The 24472-nt window shown below is 28.6% G+C and overlaps 1 protein-coding gene across 2 annotated transcripts in view; it reads left to right on the forward strand.

The window, feature by feature from the left end:
- The first annotated feature begins 501 nt into the window (after positions 1-501).
- The window catches only part of LOC111618829 (casein kinase II subunit alpha), a 55593-nt gene continuing 31622 nt past the window's right edge, over positions 502-24472 (forward strand). For both annotated transcript variants that reach the window (XM_023360416.1, XM_023360417.1), the window contains exons 1-3: positions 502-622; positions 20204-20373; positions 22418-22529. In XM_023360416.1, coding sequence (XP_023216184.1) covers positions 20279-20373; positions 22418-22529 — 207 coding nt within the window. In that variant the 5' untranslated portion in view covers positions 502-622; positions 20204-20278. The remainder of the gene's footprint in view (positions 623-20203; positions 20374-22417; positions 22530-24472) is intronic.

The following is a 24472-nucleotide window of genomic DNA, read 5'->3' on the forward strand; positions in this document are numbered from 1 at the left end:
AAAATTGCAAAAGAGTTAGTTTATTGTTTTAATTTACAACTTTAATTGTTCAGTTTTATATTTTAACTTTAAAAATTAAATAATTATATATATTTATTACAATAAAAGTACTAAATAATTGCATATTTTAACACGAGTTTGAAATACCGGCACAAAGTCGGCGGCGTGACCATATAATAAACATCGCTATTTTTGCTTCGCAAAAATTAAATTCGAAAAATTTTTTAAGTAAATATAAAATTTTAAATTTATCAGTCATAAAATTCGTTTTAAATTTATACAAAATTATGAATTTTTTTTTACTGTTTTTTTAACAGTAGTTTTTGCTTTGTTTTAAAGCGCGTCTGTGCAATTAATCACAATATTCGTTAAATTTTAATTGGTATTATTAATAAAATCGATTTTAAAAAAATTAAAACGAATTTATTCTCGTTTATTTTTTCGAAAATAGAAATTTTATTGAAAAATTGTCAACAAATTTCGGTTTCTGTTTCATTCGAGGGTGTGATTTCGTGCAGACTTCTCACTGAAAACGAGAGTCGGCCATCTTGTACGGATGCTTTGTAAATGTTTAGGCCTAACTGAAAATGTATATTTTATAAAATTCTCTTTACAATCAAAAGTAAGTCATTAATCGTTAATATTTAAGCTCGTGATTAATTATAAATGTTCCGTTTGATGATTATAACATAAATTTGGCTTAAATTCGATATAAAATACTTTAAAAACGAATGTTAAAGACTGAATTTATCTTATAGAAACCGGTCGAAGAAAAAAACTCCATTTTGTTAAAAAAATGACTAAATTTTTAATTATAACGAATCACAATCTTCGTAACAATGATTTAATACGATAATTTAACTGTTTTAGCTTGTTCTTTTTATAATTAAATTTATTGATAATGTATATGAAAATGAATGGACGGTTGCAGGTTTTCTTTCGTAAATTTTACGGTTTTTCTTAAGTAGTGACGTAGATTATTACGTAATATACGTCATTATTTAATTAACGTGTAATACTTACTCGTGTGTATTTTTTTTTACCGTAATCTGACAATATTATACGGTTTTTGGTATTATATTCTCCATTTGTATGTAGTTTATAAGAAGAATATTTATTATAAAATGTTATTTTTTATTCTGATGTATTAATTAACTTGAATTAGTTTAGGATTTTATTTTTATATCAAATTTAGAGCCCTTTGTTTCTATAAGAATATTTCGTGTGAAATTCAGACTTCTGTATAAAGAGTTGCGGCTAATGGCTCGATGCGTAAACAGTTGCGAGGCAGAACGTACCTAAATCTAAAAGATTTCCTCCATTTTATTATATTTTAACTTTATTCGAATCCAAAAATTATAACTATAACAATAATTTGTTTTAATATAATTGGCGTATTACGCATACGCAGTCAAATTTACTATTAATGTATCGGATTCGTACATGTGCAAGACGTGTTTTGGATGTTTAGTCCCTCTTCGGTTGGTGTTTTTTTTTTTAGCAATGCGTGGCGTATACATGAAAATAAACCCAAGAATCATGCTATACAGTATATATTATAATAGTATTAATGTTAGTACTATAGCTTTGAGTCATTTGGATATAAATGTGTAAAAATATTACTATCTAATATATGTCGAGTGTTCGTAAGTCTTTCAAAGTACAGTGGTGATCGGTTAACAAACATAATCCGTTCCAAGACTTTGTTCGCTATCCGAATTGTTTGTTAACCGATTATCGATTTACCATAGGTTTTAATGGGAATTTAATTAATTCATTCTGGAGACCCCCAAAAATAAAAATATACACTTTCTTACTACGTTTATTTATATGTAATAATAAAAATACATACATGCACAGTCTTGCATTTTTATTAGTAATGTTTTTTCCATTTGAAAGGGTTAAAGAATCTGTCTAATGTCGATTGCTTTTCTCTCTATCTTCAGGATTTTTCGTAAGTAATTAATAGCATTGCAATTGTCGAAATCCCCAAGCCTCAACCTGGTTTGGATGCCATTCTAAGACCGTTGTTCTGACATCCTCATACTTCTTCAAAGGATCTTTAATAACAGATATCAGCATTAATCCTCTTTTTCAGAAGAAAACATATCTCGTTGAGTTTCTTGGTGTTCTTCTGTCGTCAGATCTGTTTCAGGTTCCATTATGAACTCTTCGATGTTCTTTATTTCTCAGAAGTGATTTTTGTTACTCCTTTAGCTGCTTGAGTCTTCTTGATTATAGAGTATTTTTCTTAAGTAAGGTTGAACTGCGGCATACTGTAGACCTGTTCACGCCATACTGCTCAACAACATTAGGCATCTTCTGCCCACTCTCTACCTTTGCTATTATACTCTTACCTTTCGAAAAGAAAAACAGATGCAAAACCTAACGAGTGCCTACCCGACAGTCTTGCGAATACATAAAAGAATTGTTTTGCCAGAAAAATAAAAGGCTGGAATTACAAGGGAGAGTTTCAAAGTTCGGAGGAATACTATCAGATCAGTATATACTGGCTTGAGTGTCGATGTTGATGTCTATCACACACTGAAAAGTTTCAAATTGTTGCCCGAAGACAAGGGAAGACCAATCGGTATTCATTATTTTACGTCGCTTCTTTTTGTGTTTGTTCTGTGGGTTGTACGTTATCCAATCATGTGTTTGTTGTCCGAACATAAATCTTTTGCGAAAGTGTTCGTTAACTGATCACCCACTGTATTACAGTTGTATCATATATACAGAGGAGTCTCCTACGACTGTTGTTCTTGATCCATGGTTCGCAGAATGCAGGCGATCCTTGAAGCTGTTTCGAGTGTTCCATGAAAAAATCAAATACGCAATTAAAAATTGTTGCAAAAGAAAAATCAATACATTGTAAAATAACTTTTGTATGGGAATGTAATCGGCAAATTCCAATGATGTCGTATACTAGAACGAGTGCACTCTTGATTTCAAAAAGGTTTGCCACACCTGCTTTAAAGCTGATGTATTTTAAGTGTTCTGCAGAAAAAAAAATTTCAAAGTTTAGTGTTCCCCAACTTCAAAAAGATTGAGAACTACGGTCCTCCAACATGGGGATATGTTCCACATTATAGGAAATTGTGTTATTGAGTCATGAATTATCAGACAATTTTACACAAGTTTAAACGTAGGCCTAAAAGTTGAAGAAGAAAATGTATACCTCTGGAAAAAGAAACAAAACTGTATCCAGAGGTATATATTTCCAGAAGTACACAAAATTGTATTCGTATAATTTTTTCATTCAATTATACAAATTTTCATTATATGGGAGTTTGCTGTATATATAGGTAGTTCCTATGCTCTGCACTTTTTAAAATACTTTGAACTAAATTTTACATAAAATAGCAAAATTGTTTTGCTGAGTGTTGCATGTGATGTACTGATGACATAGATTAATCAATCATTGATAGTTGAATACATATGTTGTTGGCAGAGAATGTTATGTGAATAAAATTACTATACAGTAGAGCGTCGATTATCCGAAAGTCAATCGTCTGAAACGTCAATTATCTGAAAGAATTCCAGTCAGTGAATTTAAATTTTCGCCAGTGCTGTCGCGCTTCAATCTTTGGCTATGTCTTGGGCTACTCAAATATTTTACGTTTTTGATACTAAATTAACATCTGAAGTATAATTTTTTATTGTTTTTATATTTTTCAATATATTTATTTTGTTTTTACAAAATAAAAAAATAATTTTTAACAATACAATAGTCTTCGTTAGGCTTAACATTGACGAAAATTCAACGTGAAGCGACACACAACGGAGAAAAATTTCAACATTGGATACGTTAAACTATTTTTTCAACATAATCGGTTATCTGAAATATCAGTTATCCGAAAAATCCCAGTCCCCAATTGATTCGGATAATCGACGCTCTACTGTAGTTACATTCTGTTTCTAAATCTGATTTGTCAAATGTAAGTGAAACTTTCATTCATTCAAATGTTGTCTAATAATGTTTTTGACAAACAGTTCTTATAACTTAATAGTTACAGTAGAGCATTGATTATCCAAATCAATTGGGGACAGGTTGTTCAAAAAATCAATTTTTTGGATAAGTGATTACGTATAAAAAAATATAGTAACCTATCCCATGTTGAAATTCGTTCAAATCCTGGCACATCCTTAAGTACCCTCTCATGGTCGCGCCAGTGCTGCTAGCTAAAACACGCACACCAACAAAAATAATATTGGAGTAGCCCAAGACAGCCAAAGATTGCAGCGCCACAGCACTAGCGGAAATTTAAATCTGCCGACTGGAGAGCTTTCGGTTAATCGATATTCGAATAATCGATGCTCTACTGTACTTGTTTCTGATTAACTAGTTTTAAGTAATTTGTGTTTCCAAGATTACTTAAAACTAGTTAATCAGTTTGCATAGTACAATCTCCAGAATTAGTTTGTCAAATAATCAAAGAATTGAATCTAGAATTTAAAATAAAAATCTAAACATTTAATTTTTACTTTCTAAATTTAAGCATTTAGTAAAAATATTCTGTTGAGCATTGCAATAGTATTTTCATTCAGTTTGACAGATTCAGACTTTCGATTCAGACTTTTGATTGTCATGCTATTTGCTAATGATATGGAATAAATAAATACTGTATGTAGGTGAAACTCAAGTAAATTTTACAAGGCGCTGCTTCATCTTCCTTCAAGGAATGTAATATTAAATTTTTAATTTATATTTTTTAAATTAAAATAATAGTGCATGTATTTAAGGGCAGATTAAGATTTTACCTAAATTTATTTTACACTGACATCAGAAATGATACAGAAAACGATGAAAATATTTTTTATTTTGTATTACTAACTTCTCTGACATAAATTTACTCAAATGCAGTGTTTATCAATGGGGTCACCCCCATTGATAAACACTGCATTTGATATCACATCCATGTGGGCGTTTTTCCATGTTCAGGGGGCGATTAGCAACAATTTATATTTTGGGGGAGAAAAACAATTTTCTGGGTGATATAGTAAAACATTATATTAAGAATAATTAGATATTTTATTCGTTATATCGTACAATAATTAAATAACATTATACTAGTCACTAGTCTATTCAATGCAGTACAAATTTGGTGTTAGCCTTGTCCCTCGGCATCAGAATTTTGAAGTGAAGGGGGCGATACTACGTAACAGTTTTATTGAAAGGGGCGATGATTCGTTAGAGGTTGAGGAACACTGCTCTGATGGAAGTGGCTTATGAGTGGATGATGTTATTAGCTTAGTTTAATTCTTGATCACAAGAGGGCTTTTGTTAATACTGCTTTCTTAGCCGTGTAGTCTATAGGAATTTCATTGTCATATATAATTATTCCATGGATTTTGAAAGATTATTTTATTAAGTAGATAAAATAATTTAGGACTTTTTTGTGACAAGTAGTTTTATTGCATTTATCTATTATATTATTTTGGAAAGTTTTCACTTAGTTACGAAGTGAAAGTTGTCATCAGATCATCAAGCAACTCACCTTACACTAGAGTTTGTAAAAAGAAACCAGCTGCTTACTAATACCAGACTTTCTAGAGTTATTAAGTATTGAAATTACAATTAAATTTGCAAAAAACTCATCAGAGTAAGTCTTAATTATCTGATAGAAGGATAAATGGAACTAGAAAAAAATCAATGTACTGATAATTCAAGATGGATTAATTCCAAGATTTTTAAAGTTTGCTGCTAGATTTGAATGGTTGGAATTTTTTAATAACAAGCATTTAAATCCACATCTCTACACTAATTCAAATCTGATCCAATCCGATATAGCGTGCAAGATTAATCATTTTTTTATTTACACAAGTTTCTTTTGTATTAAAATAAGATTTCAGTTCTGATCTTTATTTTCTATAAACCATAAACCCTCATAAGAAAATTTAAAAATTTGTAATAGGTTGTATTTTTATCTGAAATTTTAAAATCTTAAATTATGTAATTAATTAATAATGCTTTAATGAAATAATTTTTGTATTCTAGTTGTGCAGTTGAAAATGTCAATACTATATAATGAATAGAAGGCATGTCTTATTAGGTTGTAATTTTCAGATTGCAGACCTATACATTTTTACTGTCATCTGTTTGCCCTTCATTAATCTCAAGAATGGAGTTAGATAAATGAAAATTGAAACCAAATATGGAAAGCTTAGAGACCAGAGGCCCCAATTAACTGCATACAAATTTCCAATCTTGACTGGAAGTCACATGATTTTAAATTTAAAAGTTGATTAAAACTTTTAGCATTGTAACAATGTCACAATAATATACATTTGATTTTTGAGTACAGAATTTATTTGAATTGTTTAATGCAAATTATAAATATGCACTTTAACGAACGTAATTACTTTCACATAAAAAGCAAGATAAAAATTCACTAAAACAGCATCTCTAGTGTTTCTAGAAATTTTTCAAAAATGCTTAAAAGTTGAATTTAAGAAGAAAACTTTTTCACTAGCACAAATTTATTTAGGAGTGTTTTTGACTTCTCTAATTACAGATAGTGTCACCAGACTTTACACAAATTTGAATTCTCCATTCTAGAATGTATGTTTAGAATCAATCATGTGTTATATTAAAAAATTTACAAATGATTTACAGGAATTACATAAAAACTTACACATGTAGATATAAAAATAAAATAACCATATTTTTGAAGGTTATAGATTGTTGGTTTATTTCAGTATTGTTTCATTCATTGTGTTATAATGATTAAAAAATCTACTCAGAAGTGTTTCATCTGTAAATTATTTTAATTTTTTTTCATATCTAGAAAAAAAATTAACAAATTATCTTTCCTTACTTCAGATGAAGCAACTTAGCATATAAACTTTGGTAATACAAACATCTTAAATCCAATAGTTATACATTAAAGCCAAATGATTGTTGGATTACATTGGGCTATATTACTACTATTACTATTAATTAAATTCTAAGTAATTTTGCATCTGAGATGGTGTCTAATGCCTGCCTTTAATGTATGATATAATCTGGCATTCATTTGGCTTTAAAATTTGGTAAATCTTGCTGAATTTTTCAAAGTAGATATAATACATTTATTTTGTGAGTACTCACTTTATAATCTCCAATTTTATAACTGCTATAAATTTTTTATTATGACAGTCAACAAAATAAATATGAGATTTCAAGCAACCTCAGTATGTTAACATATATCTTTATTTCCAACTATTAACTAGATTTATTAATGAAGGTTGAAAATGTTTTTACTTTATTAAAATATATTGCTGGAGTTACAAGATGTGTTTGTCTTTTGTATTTCTGATGATTTAATTTTAGTTTTTGACACAGAGCTTGTTTAACAATAGTTTATCATAAATTTCAAATTACAGTAAGTGATCAGTTAATGAACAAATCGGACAACAAACACATGGTCTAATAACGAACGCCTCACAGAACAAAGAAGAAGCGACTCTGCATTTAAGATTTGTAAAACTATATTTAACTGGCATCTAAGAATGATTTATGGAACAAGACTTTCAAAATTGTAAACATAACCTTCTTTTGCACTAGTTGGTTTCTGTTCTCTGAAAATTTGTAAGTGCTTTTTTGAAATTTTTATTTAAAAAATCTGGTAATATTATGGGGCCCAAAAAGAGTGGAGCATCAAGAACTATGTTCACTATAGAAACTAAGCAAGAGATAATAGCCAAATTAAAGAGTGGACAGAAGGTGTCTGATGTTGCTGGACAGTATGGCTTCAACAGATCTACAGTATGCACAATCTTAGCTAAGAAAAAAAAGACTCAAACAAATAATGGAGTAACAAAAATCACGTCTGAGAAATAAAGATGTGCTATCCATGAAAAAAAAGGAGAGATTGCTTTTAGTTTGTTATTACAAATAAATAAACTTAGTAAGAAATTATATAATTTTGATTTATTTTTTGGGGGTATTCAGAACGAATTAATCAAATTCCCATAAAAAATCTATGGCAAATTAATAATCAGTTAATGAATAATTAGGGTAGCAAACATTGTCTGTGAATGGATTATGTTCAGTAACTGATCACCCACTGTATAGTTTTAAACTGGGGATTTGGATATCAGAAAGAAATATCCATCACTATTGATGAAAAAAGAAAGACGCATGCAGAGGTATAACAGATCATATGGACCATCACCAAAAAATTGTTACAAATTTATCATGAATTAGAAGTGGTGATCTACTGTATTGCTCTTTCTATCCATCCCTGTTGAAACAATTATGCTTACAAAAGTAATTATTCTTCCACTTTACTAAATAGTTTTGATGATATGTTTTATGAAATATCTAGATATGATTGTTAACATGTTCAATGATCTATATCTCCAATATCTTAATTTCAATAGTGGTTTCCTTTGTTAAAATTTCTTACCAGAATAATTATTATGCACATACAGTTGTGTATGCTAGAATGATGAATGCTACAATGAACTGTTTGTAACATTTTGATTTTGTAGATAAAATGAGCATAGATGCTATAACAAATGTGCAGAAATATCAGAAGATAGCATGTACAGTACATGCTCATTTTAAGGTTTCATGCTTTGATTAGTGTCAGTCATCATCATTGTTCTTGTTTGCAAGATTCAGTTATCTGCTTTTCGTGCACATTAGTTTGTGTGTGCTTTTTATATTATATATAAAGTTAGTTCATAGTTTTTGTTAAAGAAATAATATTTATGCTTTTTAAATTAACATATACAGTATATAAACTAATTTTATATTATTTTTACACTTACATTTTTCACTTTGTATTATATTTTCCAGCTTAAATGGTTGTATTCTATAGTAACTTTGCTTTAGGGTGTGGACCTGGAACAGATTACCCTTATGTATATATATTTCAATTATGTTGTAATGAATGAAGTTCTAGAACCAATTATGTTCATTCTCGCATACTCCACATACTTCATGTTTCATGTTTATTTACAGTTAAAGATGCCCTTTTGTCTTGGAAGAATTTAGATACCAATTTTATAGTTTTTTTTTTGTTTTTTTTGTTTTGTATGAATAAAATAGTATTAATGTATTAAAAAGCTTTTTGCCTGTGTTATTTAATTACGAAAACATAGTTACTTAGGACTAATGAACAGGCTTATACTCTCAGCATATGCTGCGAGTATAATAAGCCTGTTCATTAGTCCTAAGTACTATGTTTTTGTAATTAGTATTAATGTGTTTATATGCAAATGAAGAGATAATAGAATTATTTTCTTCCTGAGTTTAAATATATGATTTTAAATCTTTTATCATCTAAATTATTTTAGATATTTTACAAATTCATTATGCTTCTATAAATTATACATTTTTTTTCTATACTAGAAAGTGTACATTGCAATCATTCTACTAATATACAGTATTGTTGTATATATAATTACAGTATCAATAATATATAATATTGTTGATATTAAATTCCTCTTATTGTACTACTGATTGTATGATAGCCAGGTCTTTGAGCAGTTAGTGTCAGCCTACTGCTCTGGAGATTCAGGAATGAATCGGGTGGATTGAAAGACCCAGGATTTTTCAAGGTGGTGATCTGTCCCAGACATGTTGGGCTTGGCCAAACTCATGAGCTTGATAAAAGACCATCTTTGTACCCACAAGATCAAAAGAGTAAAACAAGAACACAGAAAAATATGGACTGTACTTGTTTTTGTTACTGTTAAATACATATAAGGATATTTAGGAATAATAATAACAAAGTTAATGAAACAAAGATTTTTCAACACTAAAAAGACAACAAAAGTTTTTGAAAATAAATTAGTTTTGTCAGTATTGACCACAGTGTCATCTATCAACTTTTAGTGCCAATCTTTGTTTTTATTTTGTCACTACTTCATGATGAGATTGACATGCTTTTAACTATCCAATTTATTGTTTAATGATGATTGATGGATTTCTTGACAAACCTACTAACAAAAATAAGAGTAAACTTGAACATTCAACTGTTGGTAGGTCTAAGAGTTTTATTTGCGATGCCCAGGATAAGGTGATTGCCAGAAGGTGGGCTGCCACTACTGTTACTGTTAATCTAAGTTCTGCCAGTTGAAGTTGGTCAATCTTCAGAATTCTAAATTTTCACTCTGAGACCCAAATGCAGAATTGAAAGAAGCCTCATGATATCTGAGAACAAGTGACACAAATCATCTGCTGGTGGGTCCAGAAAACACTTGTTGTACTGATGATTTTTGTGTAGAATGCAAAATTTTAAACAAGCTCATTGATTGCATTTTAATTCAATAAAACTGTTGATTTTGATGGATAGGAGTCATTTTTGTTTCAAACAACTATAAATATGAAAATATTTAAAGAATATGTAACTACCTACGAGATATATGCAAATTACAATAAATTTTTTATCAAAATGTGTTTATTTAAATGTGATGTTAGACTTGTTTGATTAGCAAAATATTCTTATTAGTACTGTGTCCTTCTGGAGGGTGTAATGTTATTATGAATTGACGGCTTTAATTGTATCTTTCCACTTTTCACAGTGTTATGCCATTTGGATGACTTCATGTCTTCTATGATCTATAATCACCAATACTTGGTCTACCCACCTATTTTGACACCTGCCTCTAGAGCATTTGTCATTAATCTTCCCTTATAAAATTTGTTTCTCAAATCCATTTTTGCATCTGGAGATATGTCCCAAAAAGCAAAGGTAGGATTGGTGAATTTTAGTGGTAAGGCGTATTGTGACTTTCAGTTGATTTAGGATGGAGCAATTTGTTTGGTACTTTGTCTAAGAGATTCTTAACATTCTTCTATATGTCCACATTTCAAAGGAATCAAATTTCTTCCGAAAGGTGGCATTTATGGTCCAGGTTTCCAAGGCATAACTGGCAATCGGGAAAATTAGCCTTCTTATGAGCTTTAGTTTAATAAAATTAACTAACACAAATCTTTCCAAATTTTATATAATTTAGAGGTTGCATTGCAGACAAGGCTAATTTTGTGTTTAATTTCATTATCACATCCTTCTTTATTCATGAGAAGTGATCCAAGGTAAACAGATTCATTGACTACCTTATAGCTTTCAATTATATCAAAATATAGATTGTGTCATATATAAAATTCTGATTGTTCTGCAATTTGAAAAAATTGTAGATCTATAACTATAAATTCTTATTGTTGTTTGTCTGTCTTTTCTTAATCTGGAGAACAGCGTTAGATAAATGAAATTCAAGACCAGATAGGGAAAGCTTAGTGCCAAGGAGGCCCAATTAACTATATATGAAGTTTCAATGCAAACCAGAAGTCGTGTTATTTTGATTCAAAAATTTTCCCGCCGAAAGGAATTAGATAGATGACTGGCACGACTCCATTGCTAACAGGAAAGGATGACGTACAGGGGCATGATACTACAGTACAAATTTGAGATGGAGAGCATACATTTTAAATCAAATAAATTAAAAATATGATTAAAAATTGTAGCCCAGCATTGTCATGATGTCACTATATATATGTGTGTGTGTGTGTGTTATTGATTAATATGTGCATTATGAATAATGACAAAATCAGGCACTGTAATAAATTTCAGGTTTCTTATCATAATTTTTCAGATTAACTGGTCACTACAAATATTGTTATCACTTGGTAGTGTTACCACCCATCTGGTTTTTGCCCGGACAGTCTGAGAATTGACTCACTGTCTGGGTGAACTATTAAATTTGTCCGGAAATTTCATAGTGTGAAATTATGATGAAACAAAGTTCTTGCAAATATTTTTACGAATTTACACTATTTTAACAGCGAAAGAACTCACAATCACTGAAACTCATCTGCAATTCTGCCATGTTAGTCTGTGTTTATGCAGACGTGTGGCGCGCAAACTGTTGACCCCTTTTTTTTTCCATGTACAATTGTACACATCTCCAATATCCAATAGAGATAAGTCATCTGTACCTGTTCTTTCTTAATTTAGGGTTACTTACGTTACTCCTATGCAAGTCCCTAACTGTAACTGATTTAGAACCAGTATGCACATTATTCTTTGCATTGTATAATGACATTGCACGTGCGTCAGGAACTTCTGTTCGAACAAACCTGACATGCCGTCCAGGTCAGTGATTTTGAAAAGGTGGCAACACTATCACTTGGTCATGCAAAGTGATGATAACCAGTAATTAACATTTAGGAGTGATCACTTGTCATACACTAGTCAATCAGTACTTGCATCTGAGTTGTGTATGCGTATTGCATTTAGTATGAAATTTTAAATTCATGCGACCAGTAGTTAATGTGTGACATTTTAATTTTACTTTTGCCTCTTAAAATACTGTTTTCTTTGAAAAAAGTAATGATCATGGAGCAATCATTAAGTGATATGAATAACCGCTTCAACAATTGATTGAGTTAATAGCAAAAAAAGGTCAAAACAGTCAAATTTTTACAAATTCAGTATATTTGACGATGATACAAAAAGTGGGTGTGTCAAAAATCAAAGTGACCTTGACATTACTAGAAGAATATCAGTGCTTACATAGATGTAACATTGTATCTGTTGAAGAAATAGAAAATTAATTGTAAAAGAATGTAATTTGATTAAATATTATGTTCACATGATAAATATTTCAGATATTGCATGATGACCATATTGCTATTGACCATGATGACAGAAACCTTATGGAAAAGAATTAAGTATGAAATATAAAAATATTACAAGGGATACTAGATACAATCTTAATTTACTTGAACTTATGTAAAATTCGTCAGAAAAAAAAAAAAAAAACAGAACATTCCTAAGAAAGGCTTGGTAATTAAACCAATTTTAGTAATGAAATGAACTGAAGATGTCTTGTCGATTTTATAGATATGCAAATATAAACATCTTTACTAAATCATATTGATTAAAAATTGCAGCCCCGCATTGTGACAATTTTACAAATAATAATTGCTCATTACTATTATTATTCTTCACTTTTAAAAGAAGAGATTAAATTGTGACATCATTTTTCCTGTCTAGGGAAAATGAGTTTCTGTAGATTTAACTCTCTTATGCCATTAAATTAAACTTATAATTTTTCATAATTATTTACCTCTTTTTTCTCATGATTACATAATAAGTCTTTACAAGCAAATAAGCTTCAGGTGTTACTGCACGTGGATGAAAAGACAGTTATGAAAATAGAGTAGCATAGTCACAGCATGTTATTTTTTTAATTGTTAATATTATGGACAATTTCCTTGTGCACTCATGTTTGTCACATTTCAAATGTCACAATACTGTCATATCTGAAAATAAATATGAAAAAATAAAATTTTGTTAGCAATATAAAAAGAGTTAAATCTATAGAGACTCATTTTCACTAAACAGGAAAAAATGATGTCACAATTTAATCTCTTGTTTTATAAGCTTTAAACATAAGGAATAATAATAGTAATGATAATGCTAATGATACAATAAAATAATTATGTTACACATAAAAAAAAAAACTAAAATTCCGAAGGTTTGAACTTCCATTGCATAGCTCCACTGTCTAACATCTTATCCACTCGACTATTGCTGCTTGGAACACATGAAATTTCCAGACTTGTAAGCAAAACCTCAAGTTTGAGGCCAAATTTTTGGAAACACTTGAGAGGTGGATCCTAATATTTGGACAAAAAACTGTTTGTGTCTAAGGCTATATGTTCACCAAGTTTTGTTCAAATTGGAGATCCCTCTTGTCGTTAGCAATAGGAATCATTTTTGAATAATTCTGACTAACACATTTGATCACAATGTTTAAACAGTATTTCACATATTTTGTTATGTCAAAATTTTTGTTTTAGTCTAGTGAAAAAAGTCACCACAAAAAATTCCCCAAATTTTGTGGCGATAGTTAAAAAAATCCTCAATATGGAAACTCTGGACAACATTGAGCGAAAACTGCCTTCAGTTCTCAATGTCACTTCCTACTTTTCTGCCCGAACTTGCTGCATGACATCATGAAATTGCTAGGTGTGTGGTGCATGAGAGCTAGATATTCTGCCTTTTTCCAGAGGTGTGCTTTGTAATTCGATTTCATGCTAAATATGGAAATAAACAAACTAGAATTTTTATCACTACTTTAATAAAAATATTGCCAAGTAGCAATTTTGGCGCTTTGGTGCTATATATATATGAGAGATTCTCATTCTCATCTTTGTTACCCACTATATGGTGTTTAGACTCCTAATGACTAAAAGAATTCCAAATTAATATATTTAAAAAAAATCTGTGGATTTTTTAATCACTTATCATTATTTAATCTCATTTCTCTCTCATTCATTTTATTTATTATCTCTATATTAATTATCAATTGTTAAAATTTTGAAAAATAAGTTCAACTCTAATTATTTTCGGTCTGAATACATATAAAGTTTGCAATAAAAAACCCACTTATAATTTTTAACGGCAGTTGTAATTACAAATATTTATTTTTGACACATTGTTTAATCACTCACCATTACTTTAGTAGTAAAAAAAAAAAAGATTAGAGTATAAATAATAATTAATTAGAAATATTAAATTACAAATATGTAACAAAATATGCTTTTCAAAAACCTGAATACACAAGATAATTGTATTTAATGAAAAAGATTGATAATTTGTTTGCTAACATTTTCAATCTATTGTGGCTTGATGATGCATTAAATTTATAAGCTTCTCCATCAGATTTGAAGTAATTTGTCTCCTATTGTTCTTTAATTAAGAACTCTCTCTAAATTATGTTTGTTGGATATCGTATGAACAAGGACATTATCATCTACTGATAATTGTGTTATTTAGGAAATATGTTTAATAAACAAACTATTGTTCATAGGTTAGCCAGAAGATGATGAAATCTCGAGAAAATATTTCTTACAAACTTTCCATTGATATTTTGATCGTCTTCGGTTCTTTCTTGAAGAATATTAGTCTTCTGTGATAAAAAAAAAAGGGGGGATGAAACATTATTGATAAAGATCAAACTATAGGCCTCTATTAAAATTTATCAGTTAGATTAAAAATATAAATGACAGGAAATTGTTCAAGTGTTGTTCATTGTACAGTAGATGTTTGTTAATTTATCATCTACAGGTAAGTTGTATGATCTGAATGTTGCAGAAATATTTTTGGGAATTGGAAAGCACACAAGATGCAATAACAAAATGAATAATTTTTTTTCAATCGGATGCTCAACTTTCCAACACGAAGTAATGTGCATACCTATACTTCACTTCTGAATATGATTTTTGAGAAAAAACAATTAGGAAAGACTTTACAAGTTCTCCTTATATGTTGATTTTTAAGTTATTAGATTTAGTGAAGAGAGAGAATATCTTACAACAGTATGGATTTGACTTGATGAAATAACAAAATTATTATGGCATAATAATCATTTATCATCATCTTATCATTCTATATTAAATTCAGAAAATGACAAGTGTATTGATAAAAGAGAGATTTGAGAGAGAATAAATTATATGATGATGATAAACCTTCAGAGTAGTGTTGTAGAAAATAAATTTAGAATAATGGAAAAAAAATGTGTTTTTCATCAGTAAAAAAATAAAATTTGACAAGCTACTTTATGTAACACAATGTGCATAAAAGATGTGATAAATTATTCAAATGAATGTAATAATTATGCAGTGATTCAGATAGCATTAACCATAAAGTTTGACATAATATCATAAAAAGTATGCATTTTAATAATGTAAACTTTATGCAAATGTCATTGTAAGTAATGTAAAATGATTTCTACTACGTAGTTTAAAAAATGAAGCAAAAAAATCAAAATTATAAAGACATCATCTTTAGTTTTGTTTCATAGTAAAATGTTGGAAAGTAATGCTGTTGTGTGTAAACAAAACAAAAAATTTGCACAGTCAGTCTAGGGTTATCATTCAAATCTATGTAATTATTTTAATTGTCATGTGTCTTAACCATCAGATTTCTGTGAAATGACTTTATTATGTAGGTAGAGGATAATTACTAGAAATGTACATGTTTTCAAGATAAAAATTCAAATAGAAGTGTTTAATAATATCAATTAAAGCAGGGATTGAATGTAAAAGAAAATAAAGGGAGAAAATTAAAGATGAAATATACAATAACTATGCAATACTTGAAAAACTGGATTTAATTAAGTATAAATAACAAAATGATACACCAGTAGTATCCAGCCAATAATATACTTTACAAGATGCTAAGACATTCTCTAAAGTGTAGAGGTCCATGTTTGAATTACACCTATAATTTTAAATCTTATTTTTAAAAAATATCTGGATATGTGATTGTTGAAAAGCTGCCAATGAAAATAATTATTTCATTTTGTTTAAAGTGACATTTGAATCTTCATATGTGTTTGACTGCTATTTTAACCTGATGATGATGATGATTTAAAAATCTTTGAAAATGTTTGTTTTTATCATTATGTAGTAAAGTATATTATTTGCTGGATGTTACTGGTATCATTTTGTTATTTATAGTTGAAATATACACACACAGTTTATATGTATAATGTATCTGGAGATTTCAGGAAAAGTTGCAATGGTTGAAGAATATCTATGACATACAAGGATTTTTTTTCATGCTTTTAGTGACTTTAAACAAAAGAAAGGTGTTTGAGTTTGTATTTCCAACTTAAAATTGGCACCTATTTTCAAATAACTCTTTTAAATATAAATAATTTGTGGATTATCCACACACAACTATGATACCGGTACCATTCAAGATACATTTTTTTTTTTTTTTCTATTTACATCTTTGTATATTAGATTAGAATAGCAACGATTGAGAGTGAGTTTACAATAATTTTTATGAATGTATGTACTGTACATAAGTTAATTGTATTTCATATAAATGCATCTTTGATTGCATGGTAATTCATGGCTAGTATTCTTCAAGATTTCTGTGTATAATTGCATATTTTTTTATAAGTAATGTTAGTTGTAAAAAAAAATGAATTAATTCAAAACTGTATTGTAACTATAATATATTGTGTATGCATTTACAAATAATTTAGAACAAGTATTAGTGTGTTACACAAAAATGCACAATTGTAAGAAGTCGCATTTTTTTTTCTATTAAAAAAAATGCCCATATTTACAATCCATAATCAAAAGTTATAGTGAATAGATAATGCATATGTGGGGAACACTTTTTAATGGAAGATCATATCCCATTTCAGAAGGATTTTATAAGATCATTTCTTGTAATACAAGTTGCATAAGCATATATGATGCATCCTCATTTCAGCACAGAATACTTAGGAAAACTATATTTAGTGTATTTGTCATCTCATGCTTTTGGAACTTGGCCCCAAAACTTTTTACTATATTCTGACCAATCGTTTGAACATGTTAACTCGTTTCTAATGAACTTTCCCACTAGTCTGTGGGAAAGTTCATTAGACATGTAACTCATTTTCTATTTTCAAAAATTTGTGTGAAAAACTGCATTGTGCATTTTAATTACAAATTATGTGATTGAAATCTGACAAATGTTTTCTTATTTAAGTGAAAATTCCTGAAATATTCATTTTTTTTTTAAATAAATTACTTTAACATAATTTAAAAAGTTTCATTACTAGGTTTAATTCAAAGTGATTCAGACTAAAGATGGAATTATTCAAATGCAAGAATTGAGAACTATTTGATCACAAAAAGTTTTCATTGTTCCCATAAAAACATGATAAGTGTTTGGATACTCCTCTGATGCAATTCTTATGAGTGAATAAGTCAATTCAACTATCAAAAACTTGCATCTTTCTCTGCCATCAGAGAAGAGTCTTAGTGTTTGGTTACATTAACACATAAACAGAATTATTCTATGGTCTGGCATAAGGAATTTTAATGTATCAATATTAATTGTTTACTTCAATCAGATAATTACCAATAATGCTAATCAACTTTTGTTTTTGAATACTTCATACTAGTTAGTTACTAAGGACTCTGTTGAAAGTTCTCAATTCTTAAAAATATTTGATTCTACTCTTGTTTAATCTCGCCAAATTCTTATGTCCATCCCCTTGTCACGATTTTCATTTTCATCTCTGAAAAGGTTTGAAGGAATGACTGTTTTACACCTGGAGACAATTTACTTATTTGTCTGAATGGAATTGTAATTTTCCACTTTATCCAGATCAAATTATATTCTTCATAACAAAAAAGCTCATCTGTTTTCATGTTGGATGGGTTTTAACATAAAAAATTGTTCTGTTCTTTAAAATTTCTTGTTTTATTCAGGTTCTATTTTGGACAGGTCTTCCTGTATTCTATGTAAATATTTAACGATAGCATTATAAAATATACAAAATCTTATTTATCTATTTTGAATTTGACTTTGTAAATAATAATACAGTTTTAATTTTGTACTGTAAATGTGCAGGATTGTATTTTTTTTGAAACATATTTCCTCAAGTCTATGAAATTGCTAAAGTATTGATAAAGTCCGTGTCATAACGCACATAATTATTAGTCTCATTTGTGTAACAGATGTACTGTTAACATACTACATATTGCAGAATTAGTTTTCTATGATTACTCTCTTAAAGTAAAAATTTATTTTTAAAATAATAATCTAAGATTATATAATTTGAAAAGAAGTATATTTTTTAAAGGCTTCATTTTAACATAAATGTGAAATTTAATAGATTTGATTCACTTCCAAGCCAGACTCAAGATTTAAAAAAAGGTTAATAATATGTTCATTAAAACTTATCGTCATTTTTTGGAATAATGAATAATTCTAAATATTTAAGAAATTATAATTTTAATTATATTTGTTTTATNTAATATAATTTTCATATTATAAATAATCTAATTTTTATCCACTAAAGTAACACAAAGATTGATGCTTAAACTCTTGCTTATGAGGACATGCACTTTTTTTTGGCCATTTGACAGCTGGAGAATATGCTTTGTTTACAGTTCTGTTAACCTTAAAACAGGGTGGTGTTCATTGAGTTACTTTACAAAAAGCTTTAAAATTGGCTTATATTAATAAAAAAAATGACCATTTTTAATAATAATTGATGTAAACTATAAGTATTAACCCAAGACAAGACAAAATTGTCTGAAGGAAAAGTTGTTTGGTTTTGCTATACCAATTCCTCCAGTAGCCAGAAGGGTAAAGACAATTTCATGTCCAGGTATCTAGAAAGAAGAAAGTTTCAGAGCTTAGAATTAAAGAGACACTCTTAATGCTCACAGGGCAGAATAAAAAAACTAAAATTGGAAGTCACTGCTTTCTTTGTAAATACAGTGAAATACATATATGAAGTGCCCTAAATAGTATATATTATTTAGAAGTGGCGATCAGAGCAAAGAACTGAAAAATAAATTATAACTGATGATGTAACTTTTTTGATTAGCAGTTTTTCCACTTTGAATTGAACTTTTCTTCTGACATTTTTTAAATGATTAATTTTAAAATTAATATCTAATTACTATATTCGTCGACAAAAATGTTATGCATCTGCACCTTTGTGTATTGCTTTTCAAGGCAGGTCTGAAAACAACCATTTTCTAACAAGATAATGCTTGATCACACAGCTAGGATTTCTCAATAATGTCTGTTACATTGCCACACTGTCTTAGCCTATCCAGTCTCCAGATTTATTGCCATTGAGCATTTGTTGGACTTGATGAGGCAGTAGCTTTGTCCATCTGAGTGTGAGGGATAGGGAGTGGCAGTTGCCACATTTATTGGCAAATCTGCAGGATAACATACAATGGCTATATGCCTTCTGGGTTGACTCTATCACTGCAAGTATCCAGCAAGAAAATGTCTTTCACAATACTAAAGCTTTCTTTAAATTATACCATTGTTCCATAGGAAATTATCCCTTTGTTCTACTGCTGTGTAATTGTTTATTATCATTGTCATTACATTTGCATAGTTTATTTGATTCCAGCGTCTTGTTCTTGGTTTTTAACTTTGTCAGTGAGTGTTTAATCAGTTTATTTTTAACTGAAATAGTGCAAAAAAATTTGGAAATTTAGACTTCATTAAAATTTTGAATACTTTAAAATGCAAATATTATTGCATCTCTCATTAAAATGATAAATTTATCTTGCAAATTTATATTGTAATAATGCATCTCAATTAAAATAGTTTTCAATACAAGTATAATTTTATTTCTTAAAAGTTAAGTACAAATTAAGTTCTAACTAAAATATACAATTTGTTGACTGAAAACAATAATAATAGTAATATTAATATTTCAGATACAACCTGTCAAGTTTTGAAGTTCAATATTATATCTAAATCAATTCCATATATCAGCATATATATTTGGTAATATGCCATTACCTAGTCGAGCAAGAGTATATGCAGATGTTAATTCACATAGGCCACGAGAATATTGGGATTACGAATCACATGTTGTCGAATGGGGGTAAGTCAATGCATTTATTTTAAAATTTATTGGACTTATTAATATTTTTGTAATATGAATCATCTGATTTATAATGTAAATAAGTTTCTTAACAGTTTGTTTTTATTATAGATTTTTAAATAATATATTTATTTATTTTGTAATAAAATAATTATATAATTAAATTATATTGTTTCAGTTAACATTGTATCTGTTGAAGAAATAGAAAATTAATAGAATTTATTAAGCAATTCTGAATTATTAAATTCTTAATAATTAAATTTGTTTACCATAAGTTAATGAAGTTTCTTTGTGAAAACTGAAAATTTTATGTATACGGTATTTGATTTAAAAAAAATATAGAGCTATTTATTATATGTTTTATGTAGTATTGTGTATAGTTCATGATTATTGTCTATCTATGGAAAGAATTGACATGAGATCAACGTCACACGTGATATCACCAATCAGCACTTTTCACTTAATATGTCAGACAACGTGTGAATTTTACTTTATTTTCTCTCACTAGATGGCAGAATGACTTTTCTGTTAATTGTATTAATTTTTTTTATGGCATATATTAACTGTAAAGAATCATGAATCTAACAACTACTATAATAAACTTCCTAGTATTCAATACCAGAACTTGAAGCTCTCGTAACACTGTTTATATGACGGTGATGTGCTTAACAGATGAGGAAGAAACTGGAAGTAACTTGCCACAACTAAGTGATCAATGGCTAATACCCAAATTGATTCTTTCTATAGACAGACTATAGTTTAATATAAAATTAAATCACTGTGCAATGGAATCTCCATAATAAAATAAGGTTCATTGTACTGTAAACTTTATTTTATGGACTTCTAGTGGTATCATGATTGCTGCAGATATAAGCGAGTATGATAGATATGTCAATTAGTGATGCAAATGCAAGCATTTTTGAATAATCTGTACTTGCCTTTTTTAAACATTTTGATATTTATAAAAAAAAAAAAAAAATGATGATGATAGAAATCAGTATTTTTATTGTTTTTGTTTTTAAGTTTTTATCCTGTTTTTCTATTTATTTTAATATTCTATATAAAATGTGCATTTCCCTTTTTAGAGAGGGAATAACTATATATGAGTCAACATTTCTACTTTCAAGTTTGAGTGGGCAAATTTTAAAAAGTATATTTATTTGGTTTTACATTGTTATATTTTTACAATAAGATGGGATCTCTGATATGAATCAGTGTTGTAATGTGCCCACTATATAATATAATAAATTATAGTAAAATTCAAAAATCTATAAAAACTTGTTTATATAAATAGTATAAGAATATTGACATAATGCTTGTTATTTTTTATTTTATATGTTGTTATCAGTTGTTACTGATATAAAGTAAAAACGTTTATTCTTTTCATATCCATAAATTGAATTTAAGTATAAAAGAATGTTAATTCTTGTACATCTATATTTTGATATTTGTGAAGGACAAACTGGTCTATAAGACTTAATCTTTTTGAATATTTTAATTTGGCTTTTAAAACATCAAATATATTATTTTCGTTGAATGTTTTTCTACGAGGACTAAGCTTATTAAAAGGACGTATTGCACTGGTGTTTTGGTTTTTGCAACCGAGGAAAAAAACTTATTCAGAGGAACAAACAATCTTTATTTTCATCTTGTATTGTATCGATTAAACATCCCAAATCCCAATATTTTTAGTAATATGCCAAACGATTGCCGGATTAAACCAGGCTACTTAATCACTATTATTTTTAATTAAATTCTAAATAATTTTGTACTGTAGGTAGGCATTAGGTTCTAATGAATTTCAAATTTTGTTATATAAAATATGAAGTTTGACTTTATATGTATATATAGATTCTAATAGTAAATCTATAAAAGAAAAATAAAGAAGCAATCTAAAAGAAATTGTAACATGACACAAAATTAATACAGGTTAAATTTTTTTTTGTTAAATATTCTTTTGGTACTTGATAAGTGATAACAATAATAGCAAATTATTTAATAGAGATTATGAGAATAAAACTTAATGGTAATATAATTCTGATAGCAATCAAGATGATTATCAGCTTGTGAGAAAATTGGGGCGTGGAAAATACAGTGAGGTCTTTGAAGCAGTCAATATTACCAACAATGAGAAATGTGTAGTAAAAATATTAAAGGTAAGAATTAAACTTTTATATTTTTTGTGTATAATGAAAGCAATAAATAAATAACTTTTATAATTATTATTTAAGTCAAATTCAACCAAATCATTTGTTCTGTTATGTACCCAAACAAAACATAAACAAAAAAATTCTTTTAATTTATTTATGCTTTAAAAAATATTTAATTTTCACCAATTTTTTCATATTTTGAATATATGCTTTATCTTAGATTTGAAATTATGACTTCTTAGGAAAAAACTTCTAATTTATATAATGTAATAAATTATACTCTAGTGCAGGGGTTCTCAATATTTTTTTTTTTCTTTTGCGAGACAGTTCGAAAATGTTTCATCCGCTGTATATATCTTATACGCGTTGCGCACCGGTAACAGGTTTAGGGAAGTCAGGATTTTACTCCAGTGCTGAAATTAGAGTGAACTTTGTCTCAATATTTTGACCAAGCGGGACAAATTGTAAACTCCAAAGAATTTAGTGGTCTAAAAAAGGAAATAAGACACGAGGAAAGAAAAATTACATATACTAATTTCATGGAATAATACTTTTTTATTTATGACAATAACTCATTTTTCTTACAAGTTATTTCTTAACAAATTCCAAAAGTAATAAAACAAAAATAAACTTAAAACATTTCAAATGAAAAAAATTAAATTCCTGAAACTGAAGTGTGCGACTTGTGCAGTTTTCTTCTTGTAACAGTTTTGTTGAATCTTGGTTTTAAGTTGATTGAATGTATTTGTAACACAGATTATAAGTGATCATCAGTTAATTTTGATCTTAATTTGGATTCATTGATACATATAATTGAAAAAGTTTTTTTACACACACTAGTGCTTCCAAACACAAAAACATTTGTTGCACATGTTTGCATAATTTGGAAAATCCTGCAAAGATAGTCTTTTATAAAAATCAGTTAAGATGATATAAGTACATCAGTTTTAAGGGAATTATATTTCTTTAAAACTGATATGTTCTGTCGGCATATAAGACACATAATTTGATTGTTTTGCTTTATTACAAAATATAAAATAGACCATTTGTCTTGAAACTTTTGCTTTTCTTTATCAAGTTTATGCTTTCTTCCATTTTTATTTTTGTTGGACGTTTTTAAGTAAACCTAAAGATCAATTTTTTCGTACGATACAAAGTGGATTGTGGAAGTAATGCGCTTTTGACTCTGGTTAATTAGATGGTTAAACTTAGTGAGAGAATATCCAGCACTGCAAACTGTCAATTTAACAAAAAGCTCCTCATCCACAAGTAGTTGGGTGGAAGGGTATAAGAAAGTCCTGCATAAAAGCACTGTAATAGCCAAATTTTTATACCGGGAGGGGTTGGAAGCAGTGGAAGGGATTGATGTATGGTGATTCACCAAACTTGTTAAAGATAGAAAAAGAAAGTCCATTAGGGGATCTGTGTACAAGTAGATCCAAGAAAGAAATATTTTTATCTTTCTCATCCTCTTTAGTAAATGAAATAGTCTGGAAGATGGCTAATGTGATTGTATAAACTTTAGTAACTCTTCATTAGAGCCTTCCCATGCCAGCAGTACATCATCATTTTTTCCGTAACCCCATTACAATTGTGTTACTTAATTTTATTATTAGTATTTGGTGTTTGTTGTTGTTTATATTTTATTACTGAATACCCAAGAGCATTAAACATTTTTTCTCTATTTAAAAGAATAATTGTTTATTCAGTATTTATGTTGTAATTCTTGCATAATTTTCTGTTAGTATATACAGTGGAACCTTGCTTAACGAGCACCTCTCATAATGAGTAATTCGCATAACAAGCAAAACATATTGTAAAAAATGACTTGCTTAACAAGTGACATTTCACATAACAAGTGACGAGGCGAGGAAGAAGTCCTGGATTGTGCGCATGCTACATCAGTCTGTTTTCAGCACTCGTTCCGCTAGCATCTTAGTGTCACTTGT

Source organism: Centruroides sculpturatus, unplaced genomic scaffold, assembly GCF_000671375.1.
Source record: "Centruroides sculpturatus isolate CEXI.00-Female unplaced genomic scaffold, Cexi_2.0 scaffold13, whole genome shotgun sequence".
NCBI lineage: Eukaryota > Metazoa > Arthropoda > Arachnida > Scorpiones > Buthidae > Centruroides > Centruroides sculpturatus.